The sequence below is a fragment of the Gymnogyps californianus genome, chromosome 1, assembly GCF_018139145.2.
Source record: "Gymnogyps californianus isolate 813 chromosome 1, ASM1813914v2, whole genome shotgun sequence".
NCBI lineage: Eukaryota > Metazoa > Chordata > Aves > Accipitriformes > Cathartidae > Gymnogyps > Gymnogyps californianus.
In genome coordinates, this window is record NC_059471.1 from 151,095,752 (window position 1) to 151,121,204 (window position 25,453).

A 25,453-nucleotide genomic window follows, 5' to 3' on the forward strand; every position below is an offset into this window, starting at 1 on the left:
TAGAGGAGAAAATGTAATGAAAGTACGTCTTGACATGAATGTTTGTATTTTAGGTAGCGTGGCTAAGTACATAGCTTAAAGCTATGGAAAGAAAATCTGTTAAAACATTGGATTGCAAAGCAAAATGCTTGAAAAGTAGGAAATACCAATTACGGTTGGTGAGGCAAGTGCAGCTGTATCTTCTGGTACAGCATTTCTCAAGAATATTTATAATTTTGCCAGCTGTTCTCAAGTTGCAGAATGCGTTGTGATGCTGGTGGATTTACCGGAAGATGCAAAGGAAATGTGTCTTGCCAGCATTGACTGGGACAAAAGGATCTCGGGGAGCAGAACAGTGCAGAGAGCAAAAACAGTCCATAGTTTGAGCCAGTCTTTTACTTCTTGGGAAGAACCATGGGAGGCAGTGATGCGTGGCTGAAAAGTAGTGGCTTGCCTCGGTGACTTCTGCCAGTTTAGACTCCCTTAGTTCTCTGTGTTGCCTGCCTTGCCTGTGGCTGCCTAAGTGTTACTCTGTCCCCTGGCGCTACCTCAGCAATCTGCTGGATGTGTCCCGTTGTTCTGCTGTCATGAGCCTTCAGCAACGTGTTCTTCTTTCTGTCCTATGCATTCTGTGCGCTGAATAAAAGTCCCACAGAAAAGAATTTGATCAGGTGACTGTAATTCTTTTGCCAGAGGTTGTATGGTAAACTTTTATACCTTGCATTTCCTCTAAGATTTGGCTTTGTAGTTGGTTGGGTTTTTTTGCACGTGTAGTTTTTTGTGTATAACTTAAGACTTTTCAAGGGAGGGATTAAAAAGTAAATACCTTGTTAATTGTAATACCCAACTTTGCTACACAGAACATAATGCGTATCATAATTGCTTGAATTTGAACACTGAAATGTTAGAGTTATACCACAGATCCAAGTATAATACCTGATGTAGTTGGAAAGCTATTATAAAATAGAGAAGCATTTTTGCTGTATTTGAAGGGGAAAGAAGGCTCTCCTGTTTGGTTTTTATTGCTTGTAGGATCCCGCTACCACAGAGGTGTGGTCACTTAGAGCTCTGGTCTGGGTGAGGGAAGCAATGCTACAGGGGTTGCATTGCCCTGTTCCTAGTGAAGTGTAATTATTTTGGTAGCTCCCAGGTGTTCCTGGTCTGTTGCTGCTTCGTCCTGCTCCTGCTGTTGGAGTGTGTCAGCCTTCTTTCAACAGACTTGCCTTCAGTTGATTATTTGGTGGATTTCCAGCACTATCCCAAGAAACACAAGGGGCAGAAAGATTTGACAACTTTCAATGGTGTGTCTGATCTAAAGCTGAAAGATTCCATGAGGAAAAAAAAGGACTTGTATATACATCTGAGGGTTGTTGTATGCTAAATAGCAATATGTTACAAAATTGAGGTTTGAGAAAGATTTTTTTTTTTTTTTTTTTTTTTTGAAACCTCTTTGAACAGTGTTAGGAAATTTAAATACAGACGTCACGTTCAGTTTCTTTAACATTTATGTTCATATTTAGTACATTGAGAAGGATCACATTTACACAAAGGATAATGTTATTAAAAAAGCAAATTAAAAACGAGTACTCAAACAGAAAATTTGGCAGGGATTAAAGCAGCAATAAACTTGTGGTCAAATGTAGCAAAAGAAAATCTGATTATATATAAACCTGAAAAACAGGTAACGTGTAGCTGTGAAGATGTGTCCAGTATTCCAGTCCTGTATCTCTCCCTGCTGTTGAAAGTTGTGAGTTTCCGTAGGCAGGGATAGTTGTATCTTTTTGTGCAGCATCTTGTGCTGTGGCAGTCCATGGTTGGACTAGGGACAGAATGCCAGTGTGATGTTTCAGAGAGTGTGCCCTTCTGCAGTGGTGTCTCTTGGAGCGCCGCACCCCGTTCACTCTCACGCAGGAGTGTTGGAGGCACAGCAGGTCCAGTGCAACCGCCACTCCTTCTCACTGTCGTAGCAAGTCAAAGCCTGCAGTATTCTTTTTTCCCCTCTGAGTTTTAGATAGTGTGTAATTATATTTGATCATTAATCTAAATTTTACTTTTACAATTATATTTAAGTCCATAGGTTGAAAGATTGAATTTTGTTTTTCTTTAGTGTTTCCCTAGTAATAAAATGTAGATTCATTAGCAGGGAACAACTCTTTAGTGTTTAAAGTCTGTCCTGCTTGTGAAGTTGTGCCTGCCAGTGATATGTATACCAAGTGTTTAATTTGTGCAGTGTGTCATTTTTAAGTCTTTTACTGCATTCAGCGAGCTTGTTATACTTGCTTCAAGTGATATTTAATGGAAGTGTCTTTGCAGAACATGTCCTGCTCAATAGCAGTTTTCTCCTGTTGCAAGGCCAGTTTCAGCAGTTGTCTGGCTACAAGAGAGCGCTTTAGAAAATAAGACTTCTTTTCAGAGCTTGTTGCTGTTACCTATCTCAGACTTCTTGTCAGTGCCTGTCATGACAGTCAACTTCTTGAGCTGCCTAAAGCAGGCTTTTTGGGGCTATGTTCTTTTACCTATTTGGAACAAACTTAATTTGAAAGTGATCTAGACACTCCTATTTCTGAAGAGCAGGGTAAATTCTCTTGAAGATGCTTAGAGGAATTACATTAAATTTAGTTTTCAAGATTTTGGAATTCTTGTGGAGTTTGGGGTTTTTTTGAGTTCTCGAGTGATGAAATTTTTTTTTTTTGTAGCTTCTCAGTAATCTTGATAGCTTTCTGTCACTGGGAGTAAATCCAGGGATCATCATCTTACCTCTCACCTAATATTGTTTAATTATGTCCATTCATACAGCAGACAGAGCCAAGATAGTGGAAGGACACGGACCAAGCTAACTATGGAGGAGCTTAAAGCATTTGTACAGCAGTTGTTCAGCTTGCCCTGCGTTATCAGCCAGGCCCGACAAGTAAAGGTAAGTTTGCATCTGCTCCTCAGATAATGTCATGCTTTTTACTTTGTTCTGTTTTTGTGGTGGTTTTTTTTTTTTTAACAGATAATGTTGCCTGGTGTAAAGGATGAAAGGCTTTTTTCTTTAAGAATTAGTCCTGCACTGGCAGAGATGGATTGAATGGGGTGTTTCAGTTCTAGCTTCTAATGTAAAGCAAATAGCTGCTTTGCAATGATACCTGTGGCCTCAAGAAAGGAAGTAGAAGACTCTGGATACATCTAGCTCAGTGTCTCCCTGCTTACTGGGTAATCATGCTGTTGTCATTGAAGTTTTGCTGATGACATGTTGCTGTCTGTCCATAATGGTAACATCTATTTTCTGCTTATTTGCAAGCATGTCTCTAAGTGGGCAATGATGGCGTTTGTACTTTTATGCTAGTGTAGTCATAGCAGCTGAATATGTGGGGCTCAATTTGGTAGCCTAAGCATGGATATCTAGTGCCCTGTGAGATGCTCTAAAGTATTCCACCTGGCCTCTTGCCATTCTGGAAGAATACCTTAGCTCTTGTGTAGCAGTCTCGGACAGTGTGGGGTATTGCACATGGCGGTCAGCATTTAGGCGAATGAACTCTAAGTGACTATGCGTGCGCTTTTTAAGGTGCCTGTTGCAATGGGCATTGTCAGATGTGGTGGTCTCACTGTAGCTAAACCAAGATAAAAGATCCCCCCCACCTGTTACTGTCCAGGCGGCCCAGTTTTATCTCTCTGAACCAGTTACTCTTATTCCAGCATCATTAAATGCTATCTGTACTGGTGGAATTTCCGGTTAATCCTACCCTTTATATGTTTTTGTAGAAATTTCTGAAGGTTATATTGGTATGTTTCTTTAGGGGAGAGGGAAAGCAGTACCACATTGGCAATTGTTCTGTAAATACTTCTCAGCCTTGCTTTCCAGGTTACAGCCCCCTTAATCTGTATGCATAGCCTGCATTTCTTGTCCTTCATATATATCTTTGCACCTGTCTTTGAATGAATCTAGACTAATAAGTAATCCAGATCATGCTGATTCCCCTGGCTGCTATTATCGTTTATCACTCTGGCAGTCTGTATGATAGCAAGTGTTTTCAGCAGCAGTCTTAATTTGTTTCTCTGTCACTGGTGATGAAAAGTTAAATAGTGTTTTGCCTACTTAACCAACTTCTAGAAAACTCCTTCAATAAATATGTTTAATAAAGATTTTTCACCTTGAGAAATGGTTCTTGAGATGTATGTTAACCATTTATTAACACACATATTCTCTGTTGATACAGTTTTAAGAAGAATGTTCTATAGTGCTAGATGGAGGGCCTAAAATTCTAAACGTTACCGTATGTGCAGCTACTGCTACATAACCAAACATGTAGTTTAAAAATAAGTTAGTCTTGTTTGAGAAGGCCTCTTTTCCATAAGTGTTTACTAGTGTTAGTTATGTCCTTCATTCATGAATTCTGTATTAACTTTTCCATGGTAGTTCAGTGTTGATATCACAGAGACTTTATATTGGACTTTCTTCTTGTCTTTATGATAATTGGCATGTTGTCACTGAAAACAAGTACCTTCAGAAAACTATAGGACTCCAGGATGCAGATTTTCCAGGCCTGTTGATGCTAATCTTTATTCTTCAAAGATGTTCTTTAATGTGTTTCCCAGCAGCTAATAAGAGTGGAAAGTATATTATCATCCTCATATGATAGGATGATTTTACTACACTTCTTTCCACATACAAACCAGAAATTTTGCTAATATTTATTCATGAAATTTTATCATCGTCTATTAGTAGACCTATAAGATTGTTCTCAAAGGAGCTTTTTGTTTCTAATGTATTTAGAACCTGTTTCTAATTAAGACATAATTTGTAGATGACAGAGCTGTGGGCATGCAATAAACTGTTATTAGTTTTAATTTGCTTTTTAATTAATTGTTAATTCTAATTAACAAAACATTGTTAATTAATAACAGTATTTTTGTCTAAATATTTTCTCCCAACTAGTTTCTCTTCCCCCTGCCCCCCAGCCTTAGGAAACTGGTTCTGTTAAAGTACTCTGTCTGTGCATGTGTATGTTCCTGAAGCTTCAACATAATCACTAGCCAATAAAATAAATATTACCAGTTTACTGGTTACAAACCATAGTCTCTTAGTTTCTGAATGAAGTCAGATAATGATCATTTATGCCTAAGCACTCACTAACTTTCAGCATGGCATTTGAATGCAATTATCCATCATAATGAATTGCAAAATAATTGTCATGTTGGATGATGAGTATTTTCTAACACAAAAGACTTTATAATTATTAAACTGTAATAATTTACTGTTGTCACTATGAAGCATTCAGCATATGTTCCCTAAATCAAAATCTTTATAATGTGGATCTTGTTCTTTTTTGTAAATGCCTTCTGGTTTGCAGACAGTCGTGAAAAGCAGCATCAGACAAAAAGAGCAGTAAGCTAAGGGTTAGGAAATGCAGGTTTTGCTCCTCATTGTGCCATCGACTTGCTATCAGAAATACCTGTCTTTTTGTAAGAGACTCAGGAATGAATCAATTGAGTATACTGGTTGAATGTCCTTGAATGAATCTCCTGCAGAGATTCTTTCCTGTCTGTTTGCTGTCTTTGATTTTTTTTCATTGCAGTGCCAAAACATGAGGATGAGGACAACTGCAGCAGTGCAGTTGGATGTCTGTGAAATTGTCTCCTTTCCTTAGAGGGTTTTGCATTTTCATTTCTTTCCTTTGTACAATAACACCCTGATGTGTGTAAGTGGTGGGCCTGCTTTAGGAAATAGTAATTTCAAACTTGACCATCGTTATTTTAATGATCTTCTGGTATTCACATCCTCATCCAACTCTGGCTTGTTCTTTCTCCTCAGCATGTTTTGTTCTGTTGTGTATTACCATCATTACTGTAATGCTTCTGACACTAGATTGAAAGGACAATCTGTTTGCAGGAGTCCCCTTCCCCCCACTATTTTAAAATTGATGTTGACCAGGCAGTGCTTAATATTCTGTTGTGTTGGGAGCTGTAGTCAGTTGCAGTTGTACTATTTTAGGTGCAGAGTTTGATGCAACTAATATGCCTAGTGTATGAAACACTAGGCCACTGAATGAGTTTAGATGGTCTATTACTTAATATGTGTCAGACTTGATGGCTTGTGACAACTAGCTGGCATTGTGTGTAGAAGCTCTGACTGATTATGTGATGATCACATACAAATTCACAGCTGACTGATCCCTCAGTCAACTTTCCCTTTTGATTCTGTGGGCGTTTTTTCCTAATTGATTTGTACTGTATGTTACTTCAGAATCTGCTTGATGATGTGGAAGAATTTCATGAGCGTGCTCAAGAAGCTATGATGGATGAGATCCCAGACTCTTCCAAGCTGCAGGAGCTAATAGACATGGGCTCTGGCCTTTATGTAGAACTTCCTGAACTGCCAAGGCTGAAGCAAGAACTGCAGCAAGCACGGTGGCTGGATGAGGTGAGGTCCACCCTCCTGGATCCCCAGAGGGTCACCCTAGATGTGATGAAGAAGCTGATTGACTCGGGTGTGGGCTTGGCACCACACCATGCTGTAGAGAAAGCCATGGCTGAGCTGCAGGAGCTGCTTACAGTCTCGGAGAGGTGGGAGGAGAAGGCCAAGGTCTGCCTGCAGGCCAGGTGAGTGTTCCTTTGCAAACTGTTCTTATAGGTCACACGCTTCCGGGATTGTCAGCCTCTTTTGAGGAGTGTGGTGAAAAGTAGGGGCTTTGAAGCTGTAGTGTGTTTGGTTTGGTTTTTTTGGTTTTTTTTTTTTTACCTCCCAGCAGTTTGATTGCTCAAGAGTTGGATTTGAGGTTGTTGATGAGTTGCAGAAGAGTTGATTCCCTATCATGTTGCGCAGTGGCAGGAAGCTGTGAGTGTTGCCGCTGTCTTTGCTATTCATCCCCCTCAACAAAAAACACCGAGCGTGCTACACAGGACAGCTTCCTCGATGTTAAGGAGTTCTGATGCTGTGCCCTTTTGAACTTGATTGTGCAAAGTCCATCAGCTTTCTCACCTCTTCTGTTCTTTGGTAGCCAGTAGCGCCCTCCAAGAATAGAGCCATGGTATCCTACACTGCAGCGTAGTGATGAAGTTGCATCACCAGCCTGTCAAATTTATGGCTTTGTTTGACTGGCATTTTGAGAGAAGGCTGGAATTGGGTTTTTCTTACTCTAGACCACGCCAAAGTATGATGGCTCTGGAGGGCATCGTGAATGAAGCAAAGAACATCCCTGCTTACCTGCCCAATGTGCTGGCACTGAAAGAAGCCCTGCAGCGCGCTAGAGACTGGACAGCCAAAGTGGAGGCCATTCAGGTAGGGGTTACATCAGGGACTGGAATCTTCTGCTTGCACCTTTAGACATGTTCTTTATTTCTAGCCGCTCTACCCACAAAGGTGACCTGAAGGGAAGCCTTGCTATAGCTGTTAAATGTGCCTTACTGTAGCTCGTGTGCTTGAATTTCTTTTTGTGCTGCTGTTTCCCCATTGGCTATCCAATTTCTGTTTCCCTTCTTTTTATGCATTTCACGGGACATGTAAAAGCTGGCAAATTCATTATGATACAAATGTAACTCTCAAAGGGTATTTGGTATTGAAACTGTTCTGCATACTGTCACTGGAAATACTTAGTTGCAGCAGCAGATGTTCTGCTCACCGGTCTTCGGTTTTGGAGCTGGCTATGGAAATGTTTTTTTGTTTGTTTTTTCTCCCCCAAATGGTGTAAGATTTAATTGCCGAAATTTTCTATCTGAAATAGATGAAGTTATGACATCGTTAGTTCAGTAGCCTCGCCTTCTATTGGTCTAGCCTCATAACTTGATCCCAAAGGGACATGGCTTCTGTGATATTTCTAGGTGTTGATCTCTGGACTGCAACTGCTATTCTTATATCAGGTGTGTGTTGGGAACTGAAGTGAGAATCCCAATTGATTTCACATCAGCCCCTGTACAACTCTCAGATATAATAGCTTGCTGTTAAGCAGACAGCATTTAAGACAACTGTCTAGAAATGGAATGTTGTCTTACTCCCTAAGCCAGCTGGCCATGTCAGAATGACTGTTAAAATAAAAACTGTATGAGATAGTTTTTTAAAATATCAGTAAGATTGAAACATTGCCCTCCTTTCCTTTCCTATGGAACTCTATTTTAGTCAGTGACAAAATAGTGTATGGCTTGAAATTAAGCTGGCTACTGATAAAATGGTGGAATCGTTGGCTTAGAAAAATTTCTTTTACCCCAGAATGGGAGCAACTATGCCTACCTGGAGCAACTGGAGAGCTTGTCTGCCAAAGGCCGCCCAATACCAGTGCGTCTTGATGCCCTGCCACAGCTGGAGTCACAGGTAGCTGCAGCACGTGCCTGGAGAGAGCGCACAGGAAGGACCTTCCTGAAGAAGAACTCAAGCTACAGTCTGTTACAGGTGAGCAACAGACACTTCTGTGTCAGCCTTCAGAAACTGATTTTGATGGCCCTCTGTGGTCTGGAGGGAACAGGTGGTTCAGTTACAGTAGATTACAGCTCCTTTTGATAATAGAATATAGTAAAAACCTTCAGCTGTTCTCGGGTGAAAAGAATGAAAAAGGCAAAAAGTCCGTGTTTGGTTAGTCTTGTTTCATGTATAGACAACCTCAACTGTTACTTTTGAAGAAACAGATTAAAACTCTCCTTTTTGGGAGGGAAAGAAAAAGGATTTCTTCTTTGTCTAAGTGTAGAAATGTAGGCCTGAAATGGACATAGAAGCTGTCTTTAATGGATGTTTACCTTGTTCCACTGCTTAAATTCTAAGAAATTAGATGTCCTGGTTTTGACTGGGACAGAGTTAATTTTCTTCTTAGTAGCTGGTACAGTGCTGTGTTTTGGATTTAGTGTGAGAATAATGTCAGTACCACGCTGATGTTTTAGTTGTTGCTAAGTAGCGCTTATCCTAAGGTAAGAACTTATCAGTTTCCCATGCTCTGCCAGCAAGCAGGTGTACAAGAAGCTGGGAGGGAGCATGGCCAGGACAGCTGACCCGAACTAGCCAAAGGGATATTCCATACCATAGAACGTCATGCTCAGTATATAAACTGGGGGCAGTTGGCCAGGAGGGGCATATCGCTGCTGGGGCATCCGTCAGCGGGTGGTGAGCAATTGCATTGTGCATCACTGGGGTTTTTTTGGTTTTTTTATCTTCCTTTTTTTTGTTATATTCCTTTTCATTACTATTATTATTATATTTCATTATTATTATTGTTAGTATTATATTTTACTTTAGTTATTAAACCATTCTTAACCCACAAGTTTTACTTTTTTTCCCCGATTCTCCTCCCCATCCCACTGGGAGTGAGGGAGCGACTGCATGGTGCTTAGTTGCTGGCTGGGGTTGAACCACAACAATAGATTAGATATTTTTATTACAGTTAAACAGCTTACAAAATAAGTCAGCTACTGTTTATTTCACTTCAATGAATGTAGTCATTGTCTTTGTTTTAATAAAAAGCATTCATGTGTTTGAAGATTTGTCATATCTACTTGACAGGCTTCCTTATTCTAGGGAAAACAATTTCAGTTCCTTCAGCGCTTTCTTGCAGGCTGTATTCTTGCATACTCTTGTAGCTATTCTCTACAGTTTGTCTTCAGTTTTAGTGTGATGTCCAAAACCAGACAGAATCCTCTCACTATGGCTTCCCTACTGCCATGTGAAGTGCAATTATTACATCTTGTGTCTCAAAGGGGATACTGCTGTTTAATGTTTCCCAGTGGGATCTGCCCCTATTGCAACAACATCACACTGATTTCTGTTCAGTTTATGATGCACTCTACATCCAAATCTTTTTCTCTGTATTTTTTCTACCTAACTAGTTATTTAATATGTTCTGGTTTTGCATTTGGCTGTTTTCCTAAATGTATCAATTTGAACTTTCCTATATTGACCTTATTTTGCTAGATTTTATATTTAAGTATGCCTTCCAACTAATCAAGAGTACTTGAAATTTAATTCTTGTCCTTAAAAGTGCTTGGCAGCCTCTCATACTTGATATTAAAAGGCTCATAGCATATTTTTTAGTTTTGTTTCAGCCACCAAATTGCTGATGTAAACATGAAATCATGACAGATCTTTAAGACTTGCAATTGATGAAAGCACTTGAAGTGAATGTTAAACTACTGATATCTAACTACGTACAGTGTTTCAGTTAGCTATATGTATGATAGCTTAATCTGAATAGATTTTGTAATTTAATCATGACAACACAGTGGCTTTCAAGTTGACCTGCCACATCACTGTGGTGCTGATTACATTCAAATTCCATACGTATTAAATACTTGTATCCTTTTCTGTTTATTTCTACTGTTCCTAGCATTAATTGACAGATATCAAAAGTGTTAGATTGCTGAGTATTTTTTGCTCTCTGGTGACTCTGATGTAACTCCTTTATTAGATGTTCTCCTATCTGTCCCTGAAATCATAACATTATAAATTACAACTTTTTTCTGTTCTTGTCATCCTTGGCTCTGACAGTGTAAGTTTTCTTGGTGGTTACAGGTTCTGAGCCCTCGGACTGATATTGGTGTTTATGGGAGCAGTAAGAATAGACGGAAGAGGGCAAAGGAGTTGATGGAGAAGGAAAAGGAGAAAGATCTTGATTTGGAATCCCTAAGTGAACTGGAGGATGGACTGGAGGAGGCCAGGGACACTGCAGCTGTGGTAAGGAGCAATGAAAGGTAGCGTCTCCTGATTACGTGGGTTTAATTTGTCTCTAGTCTGTGTAGAAATCTTACGGAAGAACTGATAAATGAATCTCACTGAAGCAAATAACTCATAATATGATGTTTGACACAAGAATATAGTTCAGCTTTAATTGCAGTGAAAGTATAGGGAAGCACAGTTCAGAGTGTAAGTGCTGGTATTTAATATGTATTGGGCTATGTGTAAGACTTAAATGCTTTTGGGTTAATATCTGTGGCAACTCGTCTTAATATTATTAACATTTATTGAAATCCCATCAAAATAACGTGGAATGAGGTGCAGCTCTACCTTAAACAGTACCACGGCATATTTGGTTAGGTTGATTTTGAGGGCAGCCTGTAAGTGCTTGGTCATAGAAACTGGGCTGGGGGGGATGTTATATTTGATTCCTCCTTGTTGGGAGGATATTGATGCAGCTTACCAGAAGAATTTGCTGTCATCTGGCTGCCCTTTCCGTGGGAACAAAGGAAATATATGCAGGCTCATTAATGTGGCGCATACACAGTCTATTTTACCTTAGTATGCTTTATTGTAGTTACTTGAATGGAGACACCGAGAAGGTGCAAGTTGCTTCAAGGAGATATGTGGTCACTCAGATGCTCCTGGTGCTGAGTCAACATTGAAACAATGCTCAGCTGCATTGTCTTGGTAGACAGATGGATGGAACAGATTCTGACTTCTTTCCTGGAGTCAAAACCTGTTCTTCTGGTGGCCTTGTGACAGATTTAATTATGAGCTTCAGAAACTTTGTAGATATGGAGAAGGTTATCTAAAGTTTACATAGAATCTCTGTCAGAAGGACTCAGGAGTAATGAGTAATTGAGGAGGAGGTATTTTAGCTACAGTTGTAATTAGATCACACAATTCCTAAATCTTGGGCTAGTTTAACTGGGAAGATCTCTTGTATGGTTTTTTTTTTTTATTTTCTTTTCCTACATCGCTAATAAAATGTGATCTCTCTTAGCTGTGAAGGTCATGAACTGTTTTTTGTCTTTGCTGGGTAGGTGGCTATATTCAAGGAGCGGGAACAGAAGGAGATTGAAGCCATGCATGCTCTCAGGGCAGCTAACCTGGCCAAGATGACTATGGTGGATCGAATCGAAGAAGTCAAATTCTGTATCTGCCGCAAAACAGCTAGTGGATTCATGCTACAGTGTGAGCTGTGCAAAGACTGGTTTCATAGTGGCTGCGTGCCCCTTCCCAAAACAAGTTCTCAGAAGAAGGGCTCTAGTTGGCAGGCCAAAGAAGTGAAGTTTCTGTGTCCACTTTGCATGCGTTCTCGAAGGCCACGGCTTGAGACGATACTGTCTCTGCTGGTGTCCCTGCAGAAGCTGCCTGTACGGCTGCCGGAAGGGGAGGCATTGCAGTGCTTGACAGAACGTGCCATGAGTTGGCAGGACCGAGCACGGCAGGCTTTGGCCACTGATGAGTTGTCCTCTGCTTTGGCTAAGCTTTCTGTGCTCAGCCAGCGAATGGTGGAGCAGGCAGCACGGGAGAAAACAGAGAAAATAATCAGTGCAGAGCTACAGAAAGCAGCAGCTAACCCAGACCTGCAGGTAGGGATGTGGATATCTTGCTCTTTACTGTGCTTGTCCTTCTTCAGTGTGTTGAAATGCCTTATCTTTCTTGGAGAAGCTTGGGGGAGAGGGGAAGGCAGTTAAAGACTGAGAACTAGACATACCAAAATTACCTAGTTCGGTGCTCCTCAGGCTATGGCTGGCTTTGGTCGGTTACAGGCTGCTGCAGGAACAGGCCTGTTACTTTGTACTCAGTGTCAATAGCAACTGTTGAAGGTGATTGTAAGAAAGGTTGGTTCAGATGTAACAGCTGGCTAAGGGCATGAAGATGTGTAAAACAGTGGCTGCTTTGGTGTCCAAATTCCATTTCCCTCTTGACAGAATTGAAGGTCTCAGTATTTATAATTTCTCATGGATTGACATTCTCATGCATTTGGTGTCTTGTTAGTAAATTTCAGCGAGGACTATAGGCAAGCACTGGTATTTTTAGGGCTGACCTCTTCATCTTGAGATTGAGACCAGTAATCAGATGATACTGTGGTGAAGAAGTTTGTACAACCACAGGCTATAATTTGGTAGCACTGAACAGCAGTATCTAGATCTTTCTAGTCACTATTATTCATAAACATAGAAATAAAATGTAATAGAACCTTTTCCTTGGATATTTCCCTATTTTTCTTTACATCTTGCTGTAACTAGGCTTTTCTGTGACTGTCCAGGCAGTTATCCTCAGGCCAAAAGAACCACTGTTTTCTTTGTCAGTAACTCAGGTTTTTTGTAGATTTTTCTGGAAATTTTATTGTTTCATTGCCATATTCCATTCTTCTTTTAGGGACACTTGACTAGTTTCCAGCAATCAGCCTTTAACAGAGTGATAGGGAGTGTGTCCTCATCCCCACGGCAGACTTTGGATTATGATGATGAAGAGACAGACTCTGATGAAGACATCAGGGAGACGTATGGCTATGACATAAAGGTAAGTAGTCTGATGTGGCTTGTCTACATGGAATTAATCCAGAACACCTGTTTTTTATTAATGCAATTTATTTAAGAATATTTTTCATATCTTAAGCTATCCCTGTACATTCTGCCCGGGCTCCTGTTGCAGAAGAGGTACTTCTTGATTTTATCTGAATGTCTCAGCTCTGGACTATTGGGAAGTCTTGTAATGTTTTTATTCAAAATTTCCAAATGTCCTGTGATTAAGTTTCAAAAGGTGCTTTTTAGTGCCAAGGAAAAAGATACACTTCTCAAGGGATTTGTATGTATGATACCATGGAGGATGAACGTTGTCTTTATGCCCCATTCAGAGATATCATAAATATGAGTAAGTGTCTATATGGAGAGTTCTTCAACAGTTTTTGCTACAGCAAAAAATTAGTCTTTGAAAACTGCATGCCCTGTAAGAATTTTCCTGATGCCAGAGCTTCTTTCATGTTTCCATACCTCTCTCTTCATTCAACCCTCATATAAAGGAGGTACATCGGTTCAATTTTGGATGTGTGGAAATACTCAGAACTAGATGTCTGGATCGTGTTGTAAAATTAGTGTCTGGATTCAGTTCAGAAATTGTAACTGCAGTTACATTTTTAAAATATTTTAATTAGAGAAGAACTGTCATGAGAAAAGGCAATTGTAGAGATAGTCAAGTGTTTTCAGTGTGATTTATTTCACTTCAGAACTTCTGAAATGTCCTTTTTGATGTGTGTAGAGACAAAAGCAGTGCCACTGTTTCTTCTTGTGCAGTGTTTTCTTTTTAGTGATAGTGTTATATCTACCTTAAAAGATGCTAACTTAAAAGACAGTGTGGTCATGTAAATTCTTCTAAGGCATATTTTCTGGTTTATAAAGGGACAGTAAATTTTCCAGGTATGATTTGCCTCAAACTCTTATTTTTAGTATTTTGTTTCTAAGCAGCTTTATGCAAATACACACATTTGTCTTACAGTCCCATGTGAAATCCCAACAAGAGTACATTGCAATTGGATGTTACAGCTTTTAATTAAATCAGTTTTATATAAAAACAAAATAATTTCCAAACTGTTCTTTGCATCAGGAGTCATAATAAGGCATTTCTGAAAGATGTAGTATTTTCTGAGGCTGTGTTAAAGCATATGTCAAGAAAGAGGGCATATGCTTGTCAGGATCTGAGGGTTTTGCAGGAGTATAATTTCATTTGTTTAATGATTCTGTTGTCATGATTTCAAAATCTGTTACTTAACCCTTTTGATTTGGATGTCCATCACTATATGTAATTGTAAAAACCTAAAAGTAAAAATCTGTCGAAGCAAAGCTGATAAGAGACCAGAAATGTCTTTTGTTAGGTCAACTAACATGGTTGGAATAGAAGACAAATACTCAGGCAACCAAATTCTTCAGATCTAAAGTAGAAGCAGCAAAGTTCAAAAGAAGTAGCGAAGTTGCTCTGAGTTGAATTATTTTTTATGCTGTTGGCTTTCAAGGGTTGGGTTTTTCCAGTTTATGATCTATAAGCATTTTCCAGTGGAGTAATATGAAAAAAAAAAAGTATATAGATTATGGTGCATCATGTATGAATTTGCTCTTAATAACTTCTTGTGGACCGTGTAGAAGTAATCCTTGGATCCCTAAAGGTCCATAGGTTGTATTTCCAAAACCACGGTCTCTGACATCTGAAGTACAACAGTGGTTACAAAAACACATGTGAGAAGGCCTGTTTGGTTATATTGTGCTGATTCTAACTAAAACATGATTCTTGCCAGCAAATACTTCATTATGAGTGCAATAGCTAGACTTGTTTTAAAATGTATTCCAAACAGTCAGGCTGATTCACTGGTCAAATTTGCTGTAAAATTTCTTCACCTTTAACTGCCTTCATTTTTTTTCTCATATATTTTTTTCTCATTCCTTTGCACCTGTGTTGCCTATGGCCACCAAATGGTGATACCTTTTTATTAATTTCCCTATTGGCCCTGAACTTTCTTTACTCTAGTATAATATGGTATCCAGAACAAGATATTGTACAAGATATAACCTTTACTATGTAAGGAGAAATATCTTCCTCTTTCTGAATATATTTATCCTACCTTGTCATCTGGGCAATTTAAATCTGAATTTCGCACTTCTAGTTCTGTACTGAAATCATTAGTGTGCGCTTCACTTCCTTTTAAGAGTGTAACTGAAAGCTAGAGAGAGAGTGCCATTCTTAAACTCCCTTTTTATGTCATGAAATGACAGTGTCTGGGTGGTACAATTTCCTGAGTTGGCCATTTTGGGACCCACACAGCTAATCTTCAGGTAAATATTGTCAATAACTGCTCTACAGCCTTTCTCTTCTTTTAAGCCAGCTTCTTGTTTTTTATTGTTTTCTGAAAGATTTCAGTCTTACAGGGCATGCTAAGTATGTTTAATGTGTTGGCCAGTTTCATCACAAATGTGATGGGGTAGCTAAGTTCTGGAAGGTGCTGTGGAAATAGACAGCTGGTTGAGGAGATTATCCTTATTAATTTCACCCACAGAGGGAAGAAGAGGGAGAAGTTAGTACTAGGGAGCATCAGGGAATCTACTCAGATGGGCTTGTGCCTTCTCTGGGTTCTCTGCCTAATGTAATGCAAAGTTAAACAAAGCTTCTCCCACTGCTGAGAGATTCCTAATCCCTTGTCTCTTAATGGATCCACCTGCACCTGAAGGCATGTGTCCCATTTCAGTGTGTGATGCATCTAAAAAGTCAAGCAGCCATCCTACACAATGCATTGAGCTGAGCACAAGCCAGTGCCATCATTATTCTGTTCATGGAAGTACAATAGTCTCAAGAATTACAGCCCTCTTAGTGTTTGGTCCTATCTTAAAATGGTTCAAGACTGCCATAAAAGTCCTGATCCCAGGGCAACGTTTGATTGTTTGCCATTATGTTGATATTTGTGCTGGAACACCCTGTTTTTTCCTCACCTGTAAGATCTTTAATCATTCCTTTCTATAGTAAGTATTATTTACTCAGCACACCCCTGCTTTACTAAAGATGCCAGTCTTTATTGTCTTGCAGTCAAATTTTTCAAGGAAAAAAAAAAACTATGTAGGCTAAGAGTAAGCCTCTTTTCATTATGTTGACTTCTGAAGACCATGCTTGAGGAACTGAGTGAGGAAACTTGTCCAGTGTTTCTCATGCACTAGCTATAAATCTATTGACCTATCTCCATAGTTGCTGTGTTCATCCACTATTTAAGTAGGGATGTAACTTGTACCTTTTGCACGTGGTCTTGGCATCTCTGGTGGGGTGCTTCAAAGTAGGGTTTTAGGAACAGCAGACTGGTTGGTCTTGGTAGAATTTACTTTGAAGTAGGTATTTTCTGGATCCAGATGTTGCATGTTTTCTGTGGATCTTTTTCAGGACAATGCCAGTGTAAAATCTTCTAGCAGCTTGGAGCCTAATTTGTTTTGTGATGAGGAAATCCCCATTAAATCAGAGGAAGTGGTGACACACATGTGGACTGCTCCCTCATTCTGTGCCGAACATGCATATTCGTCTGCTTCTAAAAGCTGCTCTCAAGGTATCTGCTTTTGTATACATTGAGATAGAATTGAACAGATAGCTGGGATGAGCAGTCAGTAAGGAGGGGAACTGCTCTGTTACCTGTGCTAGTTGTAGAGGATACATTGTTTGTAAGAAGGTACAGCAGAGTTACATTGCAGTTAGTTTCCTGATGTCTGATATATAAACCTGTGTCAATGTTTTTTGCTTGGGGTTGTCTCCCTCCTTAGATTGTTGTTGTTTTAAAAAGTATGTCATTTCTTTTCATTTTGATCTCTTCCCTTTATCCTTATATAATTTGCCTCCTGTCTGAAAGGTTCTAGCACTCCAAGGAAGCAGCCTCGGAAGAGTCCACTGGTACCTCGCAGTTTGGAGCCCCCTGTATTGGAGCTCTCACCTGGAGCGAAAGCTCAGCTAGAAGATCTAATGATGGTAGGAGATCTACTAGAGGTATCACTGGATGAGACTCAGCACATCTGGCGGATTTTACAGGCTACTCATCCACCCTCCGAGGACAGGTTCCTTCATGTCATGGAGGTATGGAACTTGAAGAAATATTCTGGTACAGAAAAAAAAAACCAACCCCACATTACTTTGGTGGATTTTTTTAAAATATACTCTTGGGTAGTTGAGTGCTTAGTTACTTGACATGTTTGGATTTCAACTGGGGAATAGTAGATTCCAGAAAATAACAGAATAAGAAATCCAAAAATTCAGTTCTTGATCACTCATGCCATAGCACTGTCCTCCACAATTAACCATATTTAGAACAGTTTTCTCAGGCAGTTCCATATGCAAACCTTATGTTAGAAAATATAAGGTTAGGGAATGAAACGCTGTTCTTGATTATGCTTGGAATCAAAACTGATCTGCAAAAGAATTAGAAGAAACATTTAGGAAGACAGGAAGTCTACACTTAGCTTATATGACTTGATACTTGTATATTGCTGAACTTTTGTTGTTACTGGAGAGAGAACACTTTTTTTAATAAAACATGGTTTGGTAATGCAGGTAATAAGATTCCTATTCTTCCTCAGAATAACATAGACATAGCAATTTTTTTATTAATATACTGTGAAGATGTGCTCATCACTGCTCAGCTGACAATGAATGAGGCAGGTTTATCTGCTGATTCTGAGGTCTAGTCCGAATCACTTAGCCTCATTCATGCAGTGGGTAAGTGGTGTGTGCGAATGATGGGTGTGTGCTGGAAGAGAAGGTGAACTCTTGTGTTGAGGACCTGTACTGAAACCCATCCTTTATCATCTGTCAGCTGAAGTTAGGAGTCAGTTTGACCATGTGTAGTTCAGAGTACATGATTGCTTTTTGGGTTACTGAACTGCATAGGAAATACATTGAAGACGGTTCTTTTTTGACTTTTCGGTAGTGTACAGTAATATAAGATGGAAGGTTACATGCTGTGAACAGTGAGGTTAGATGAGCATATTAATCGGTTGTCTCATTTTCTGAGTGCCATCCATATACAATGGATAAGTCAAAGTGTTGCCAAACTGCCATCAGTTAGGACAGTAGTATAAAGCAGACCCTGCCTCCAAAGAAGTACTGCTTTACCATGTTTTGACCCAAGTACTTCACTTCATAAGCTTAATGTTTTTTTAATGTAATGGTTTTGGCATGAAATTGATTGAAGAACAGTTTGAATGCCAGCAAATAGGAATTTATAAATAGTATGCCAGACTGTTATATTAATAGTTAAGCACAGTGTTTTTTTCAGGGGAGGGTGTTAAGAAGGGGGTGTGTGTGTTATGACATTTTCTGGTTAACCCTTATGAATACTTGTTTGACCAGAACTACTCATTTTGAATTCAATACCTTTCTATGTCTACCTATTTTGCATGTAAATAGACTTCTGTAAAATAATCTTCAGAGGATTTGTTTTTGGGTGGAGTAGCTATATTAAGTAATGTACAGTAAACACTCTTTCTTTACTGGCTTATAGTATGTCCTTAATCTATTATTAAGGTTAAAGTATATAGCTGGATTAACTGAAATTGAGTCAGTCCTGTTTGTACAAAGGAGCTATACATGTGAATCTTTAAGATATAAGTAGGACTTTTCACTGTGAATGCTACCTGCAGTGACAGAGTTTGCCAATTTTAAGCCTCACTTCTGATCTGAATCTGCTATTTGAGTAGTTAATGACACCAGCGTATTTCAAATGTGTGCCAGTTTGGAGGCTATTCAAATAATGGATCTGTTGCTTTCTCCTCTTGCTTGAGTTGATGATACATTTTAAGAATTCACCAGTTGCTCTTTCTTAATCTCCAGAATAGCATTGCTTTCTCTCAAAAATAATTACAGGCAAGACTGACCTAGGATGAAAAATAAGCAGGAGTATCTAACAAATGATTAATCTTCTCAACTTTTATTAAAAAGCAATGTGAGAAGGGAGTTGTAATTATTGCTTATTCTGCCTCCTTACCCTTGCTGATGATTTATTTTTTTCCACTGGACATTTTTGATTCATTTTACTTTGACACAGTTGATACCACTTACGACTTTTTTCTAGTATGGTGAAAATAAAGTTTAGCCCCTTTTTGTTTAGAATTTATAACAGTATGTTGTTGAATAGGTTTCTTCATACCATGTCAGGGTAAATGATGGAGGTAAGTACATCTCAAACCACAGGTTTGAAGTAGATGGAAATTTGCATTTGAAAAAAAATCTCTTTTCTCCCTTTCTGTGAAGGATGACAGCATGGATGAGAAACCACTGAAAATGAGAGGGAGAGACTCTTCTGAGAGGAAGCGGAAACGAAAGCTGGAGAGAGCAGAGCAGTTCTTTGGAGATATGAAGCAAAAATCTAAAGAGCTGAAAAAACTAGAAAAACCCAAGAAGAAGAAGCTAAAACTCACCATGGATAAGACAAAGGAGCTGAACAAGCTGGCAAAGAAACTAGCTAAGGAAGAGGAGCGGAAGAAGAAGCGAGAGAAGGCAGTTGTCACAAAGGTGGAACTAGCAAAGGACAGCACAGAGAAAAAAAGAGAGAAGAAGGTTCTAGATATTCCTTCTAAGTATGACTGGTCAGGAGCGGAAGAGTCGGATGATGAGAACGCTGTATGTGCTGCACAGAACTGCCAGAGGCCCTGCAAGGACAAAGTGAGTTTTCACTTAGTTCTGTCATAGGCGATTCCATGCAAAGTTGAAAACCCCAGCGCAATTTAATAATTAGGTTGAACAGCATGAGAACGAATGTATGATCAGAAATGAGAGAGGATTGAGTAGTACTTGGGTAGGTACACAGATATAGTCGATAAAACTATAGAACTTCCTTATTCTCTTAGGTACTTTAAAACAGGAGAAGAAGATGGAAAATTAGAGTCTGGGGAAAGGTATTCTGTCTTGGTTGGGAAGTTTAACCTTTTCAAGCTGTGTAATTTTTTGTTGGCTATGTGCAACACGCATTGGCTGATTCAAAGGATTAATTCTTTGACTCAGCTAGAAATGTTCCTGACTTCAGTGTGTTTCTGAGCAGAAGTGGGATGTGCGATGTTCCTAAATGAAGTAAATTTTCTGTATTTTTTCCATACAGTCTGTGAGCAGTGATGCTGCAGGCTGAGGGATCTACAAACTGCAGTGCTTCACTTTTCTTGTTGGAGATAAATAATCAGTGATTTTAGACCTGGTTGGATTATTACAAAAGAAACTTGATCTGCCTCTCTCTGTGGTACTGCCTGTCCTGTTTGTCAGCTTTTAACATGGACTAATTGATGATCAAAAAAAAGTTTTTTCCGGAATGTTTTTTTCTACTTTTTAGAAAGAAGAAAAAAACCGCTCCCAGTAATAACTGTGGGATTGACACTGTACTGCACTGGCTTGCACAAGAGAGAGTAGGAACAACTACAGATACCAAGAATTTATTTCTTGTTTTGCAAAATTGAAACATGGAATTCAAGTGTTCATTTGAACATTTAAAAAGACGAGTTAAAAGACCAGTTTTGAAGTCTTAAACTTAGACCAAGGTTAGAAATTACACTCAATCGCTCAAAAGATGATACAGTCTTTGTACCACGTTCTCTTTACTTCACAGATGATAATTAGCTTATATTAGTACATTTTTACAGAAATTGAGATTGCAAGAGGGAGGAGAGTGCCTTTAAGTTCATAGTATAAAGCAGGTTGTAGTAAATTTGTCAAACTTCCATAAATGAAACTGAGTAAAATTCCTGATTGTGTAATCAAAGCTTTTAATGGAATGACTGTCTTGCCATAAGGTTGGACATATTTTTGTACATTCAACAGGTGAATGCCGTACAAGTCAAAAATGGCAGATACAGGAATGTAATGACTGAAGCTGTAGCTGTTAGTGTCCATTACTAGTCACTTTTAAAAATTTGTTCAGGAGTAGTTTTCCTACAAACTAAAGTCAAATCTTGAGCTGATAATGTTTCTTCATTTTAGATAGGTTGCCACTAGTGTTATTTTTCTACTGTATTTCATTTTCACATTCCCGTGTAAGGTGAAAGCAGAACTACAGCAGTAACAATTTTTGTAGCTGTACCAGTGCATGCCGTTAAGAATCTGTGTTCCTTATCCTGCAGATCTCAGTTTCTGCCCACTGACTGAAATTAACATGTACTTTTACTCAGGGAACTACAGAAATCTAATAATTCATCTTTCTTCCTTCCTAAGTTTCAGTTTACTTTTTATGACTTTTCCTAATTGTTCTATAGCAAGTTCAGCTCAAAGTTTGAAATATTTTAGCTTAAATGTTCTGACACTTTGGAGTTACAGTTTGTGTGCATTTTTTTGGCATTTGGTGGCCAGCTGTATGCGCAATATCTAGCTGGTAGGAAAGTGTTAAAGCTGCTGAGGTCATGTGGCTGCTTCCCCCCCCCCCCCCCCCCAAAGCAGTAATCAAGTCCTTTTGTTTTCTGTAATTTCTAAGTTGCAAAAGCTACCATTTGATAATGCAGTCTAAGGGGATATATATATTTTAGGATGTGCATTTGTAGGCTCTCATCTATGCTGAAGTAACTGTCCCTGAGCACGCTCCTATTTTAAATGTGTTCTAGCATACCTGTCTTTCATTTGAGAAGAGCCGAGCGTCATCTTCCTCAACAGTAGTAGTGTGTGTATTGTTGTGATCTAAGGATGCGAGAGGGGCAAGGTTTGTTGGAAGTGTTACTTTTTTATTAAACTGAAGCAGCTTGTTAAAACAAGCTCTATAGGGCATTAATTTGTGCCCAAAAGCTTTTGTGTTCTAGGTATATCAGGTGGGTTTAATAGAAGGTATTTTCTTCATAGAAACTATGCTTATCTGTCTTTCCTTGTGATGTGCTATATGTTGCTGATCTGATCTCTTGCAGGTAGACTGGGTGCAGTGTGATGGTGGCTGCGATGAGTGGTTTCATCAAGTTTGTGTTGGTGTCTCTCCAGAAATGGCTGAGAATGAGGATTACATCTGTATAAACTGTGCAAAGAAGCCAATGCAGGGACCAAGTAGCCCTGCTCATGCACCACCTCCTCCTTTCTTATTGAGCTACAAACTACCAATGGAAGATCTTAAGGAGACAAGTTAGCAACTACTTGATGCCTGGAACTTGTTGGGAAACGGACCACTGAAACCCTACAGAAAGAGAGGGTTTGAAGCTAATGTAGCCACTGAGCTTCACTTCCAAGGATGTACAGACCTGCAGCAGAGTTGGTCCCTTCCTTACAGCTGGCTTCCTTCATACAACGGGGACGTCAAGGCACAGCGGTACTGACTCATCTATGCAGACACCACCTGATTAGGAGCTTCAGCCAGTGTTTTTTGACTTGAGTATTTCCATCTTTGAGTGTGGCTGTTGCTCTTAGAGACTGAGCAAACCCGAGGCTGTTAGATTAGACACTTCAGGGTGTTAGAAGTACGTGTTGGCAGTGGAGCTGGCCTGGAATTGGTGGGCATAAGCTGGAGCTTTTAGGCCTACCAGGTTACCCTAAGGAGGTGACTTTGGAAGTTATCTTTTGCCTCCCCATGCCAACCCAGTGAGTAGGGCAACGTCTTGGGAGAGTTAAGTTGCCTCCATATCCAGGCAGCTAACACTACACTATAAGGATGGGAGCAAGTGGATTAATTTCTTTTAATTTCTCTTTTGTAGCTAAAGGGCAGAGGAGCTCATGATCTCAGAAATCAGCAAAGGTTCTGTTTACCAAAAAAGAAACCCAACTCTACTCCACTAGGCAAAATTTTTTCCTTAGTGGGGAACAGCTGATCTTCCTGTCCTGAGGAGGGCCAGAAAACATTGATGAAGATGTCTAGCTAGACCAGAGCTTGGGAAAAGCAGAGTGCTTCCCTTTCCACAGGGGCGCCCTCTCCTGTTCTAGGCTTTGCTTAGAGTTCTGCACTCCTGCACATTAAAGTTGTCTCACGCAGGATGGAGCTGGCAAGGAGGTACAGCACCCAGGGCACCAGCTTCTGAGTTCTGTACCCAGGGATGGGAAGGAAAGAAGACAGCCCACTTACCTCAGAGGTTACACTGACATGTGCTTCTGTGAAAAGTTTCACTCACAACTATTTCCAGTATCACCAGGCTACGGGCATGGCCTCAAGCGATACCAGCAAGCAGTCTGCAGATACTGTTCGCAGCGCAAGTCCCCCTCCCTGCTGGCTTTGCTGGATGTGTACCAGTGTACAATCAGCAACAGTTCTTGTTTGAAGTTGCCCCTGGCTTTGCCAGAGGACCAGAGGGCTTGGGGTCATCCTGGGTGACAGTTGTTTTAGTAAATCCATTTTTAAAGAAGGACTTGTTTTTACTTTTTTCTAAATGTCTCAGACTACTGACTTGTTCTATAAATAGATTATTTTTCTTTGATTTTTTTATACTTACCACTGTTAACCAGCAGCACAGACAGAGGTTCACAAAGCAAAAACCTGCCCGTGGGCTTGGGTTTTTTTACTCCATTCCTTCCTTGTAGTACAAGGAATTAGCAGTTACCTTCCCCATTCTAGCTTGACCAGCTGCCTGTGTTTAAATAGGTAAATACATTTCATGTGCTACCTTTGTGTTTGGGTTTGTTCCTATTAGTGGGGCGTCTGGGCCTTAATGACTCCAGTGGATGCTGGCTTTGTGTATGTGAATGTCTGAAGCCAGCCACTGGGCTGTCTTGTCCCCCTCTCCACTCGCTCCCTATTGTGTTTCCATTCTTCTGCAGTTCTAGGAGTGTTGTAAGTAGTGTCCAGTCTTACTAGGAGCTGGATTGGGATTTAAAGAAATATTGACAAAAACAAAAGTGTTCTGTCTTGACTGTTCTGTGTCCCTTCTCTTGTTCTCTAATATTTGGAAGTTTATTTATCTGGCAGAATTATCCATCCAAAAAAAAAATTCAGCTCAGGTAGACGAACTTTATTGGTTTGTTTTATTTGTGCCTGCTACCTGGGAAGAGGAAGATGTGCAAAAGAAAAAGAAGTAAGATGGAGGGCAGAAGATACAGGGTCTTAGGAGCTTTGAGTGCAAATTGGGCACAGACTTCTAATTCCTGCTCCTTAAAGACTAATATGGTGTTAAAAGCAAAAGCAAGCTGTGGTTAAGCATGTGGCTGAACGGGCACCCTAGCAAACTTAAGAGTATTATTTGTTTACTTATTTATGAAGGAGTCTATGCTGTAGCTAGACATACCCTCTTTTTGCCTCCAGTTACATTTTTTTTCTTCTCAATGTATGCTTAGTTTTGGTAAACTGGTTTAAACAGATGTTACTTTCCTTCAAGCTTTAACTGATGGTACTACATAAATGTTTCCCTATATGGAGTGGATAGACTATCTGTCACAGATGTTTAATCGTTCCAGAAGTAGACTAGTAGAAGATTTCTTAAAGAATCCCAGTGTTCTGTATTCTTTCCTGACTCCTAGAATCCGTGACACCACAGGGAAAATATGGTTAGCATATCCTGTTAGCCACTGAGCATATCCTCTTAACCATTCCTACATTCTCTGTTGCGATGAAGTCATTGTTATATGTAATTACCATCAACTGGAAAAGAGATCTTTTAGTAAATCTGCATTGAATGTTCCTGTTTCTCTGAGTAGAAGGTGTGGTGGAGAACATTAACAGTAGCACTAGTTACAACGAGAAGGAAACAAACAGCTATATGATGCAATGGTCAGTCATTCTGCTTGTAACAAGCATAGAAAAGAGTAAACAACAGAAAGAAATGTGCAAACAATGTGCAAAAGGTCACATTTTTAGAAGCTGGTTTTCATATTATCACACGGAGAGGCTCTTTATTACACTGTCGAAAGGAGGTTGCCACACTTTTTCTAGTTACGGATGTCTCATCTGCTTTCGGGTAAGGTGTTCATAAACCGAAGACCATTATTAGCTTTACATCTTATTGTTTAAGCTTATTTTTTAAGAGCATGATTCCTGTCAAAGGATTGCTGATAGTATGAACTTATGAATAAATGTTAACTTTTGGAAAAATCTGTAGATATGTAGTTAGTGGTTGAAAACCCTAAAGGTACAGCTGTGGTATTGTCTCCAGATCTTAGGGTTTTGAATTTTTATAAAAACATATGCAAAGAAGCAAGCCAAAGTTAAGCTAAGGAAATAATTTTCTTACAGGCCTGCTACAGCTGTAGGAAAAATCTCTCATTCTTTGGGGACAAAATCTCAGTATACACAAAATCTTAGCTCATGTGTATCTAGAAAGGTACATGTCTTAATGCTATATTCTACAAAGGATACTAGCCACTGTTCCTGTTATTTCTCTTCATGTGCCTGACACAAAGGTCAAAAATGACCTCAGCTGTTGTGAGGAACTAAAAATGGCCAGG

At 39.5% G+C, this 25,453-nt stretch overlaps 1 protein-coding gene across 2 annotated transcripts in view; it reads left to right on the top strand.

Moving 5' to 3' along the window:
• The window catches only part of KDM5A (lysine demethylase 5A), a 51,720-nt gene extending 27,042 nt beyond the window's left edge, over nt 1-24,678 (top strand). The window contains exons 18-28 of one of the 2 annotated variants that reach the window (XM_050907903.1): nt 2,776-2,893; nt 6,206-6,561; nt 7,102-7,240; nt 8,165-8,344; nt 10,448-10,609; nt 11,656-12,207; nt 13,001-13,144; nt 16,535-16,694; nt 16,992-17,212; nt 19,385-19,795; nt 22,006-24,678. In XM_050907903.1, the coding sequence (XP_050763860.1) occupies nt 2,776-2,893; nt 6,206-6,561; nt 7,102-7,240; nt 8,165-8,344; nt 10,448-10,609; nt 11,656-12,207; nt 13,001-13,144; nt 16,535-16,694; nt 16,992-17,212; nt 19,385-19,795; nt 22,006-22,218 (2,656 nt within the window). In that variant the 3' untranslated portion in view covers nt 22,219-24,678. The remainder of the gene's footprint in view (nt 1-2,775; nt 2,894-6,205; nt 6,562-7,101; nt 7,241-8,164; nt 8,345-10,447; nt 10,610-11,655; nt 12,208-13,000; nt 13,145-16,534; nt 16,695-16,991; nt 17,213-19,384; nt 19,796-22,005) is intronic. The other variant, XM_050907990.1, reaches the window with a different exon arrangement.
• The last annotated feature ends 775 nt before the right edge of the window (nt 24,679-25,453 follow it).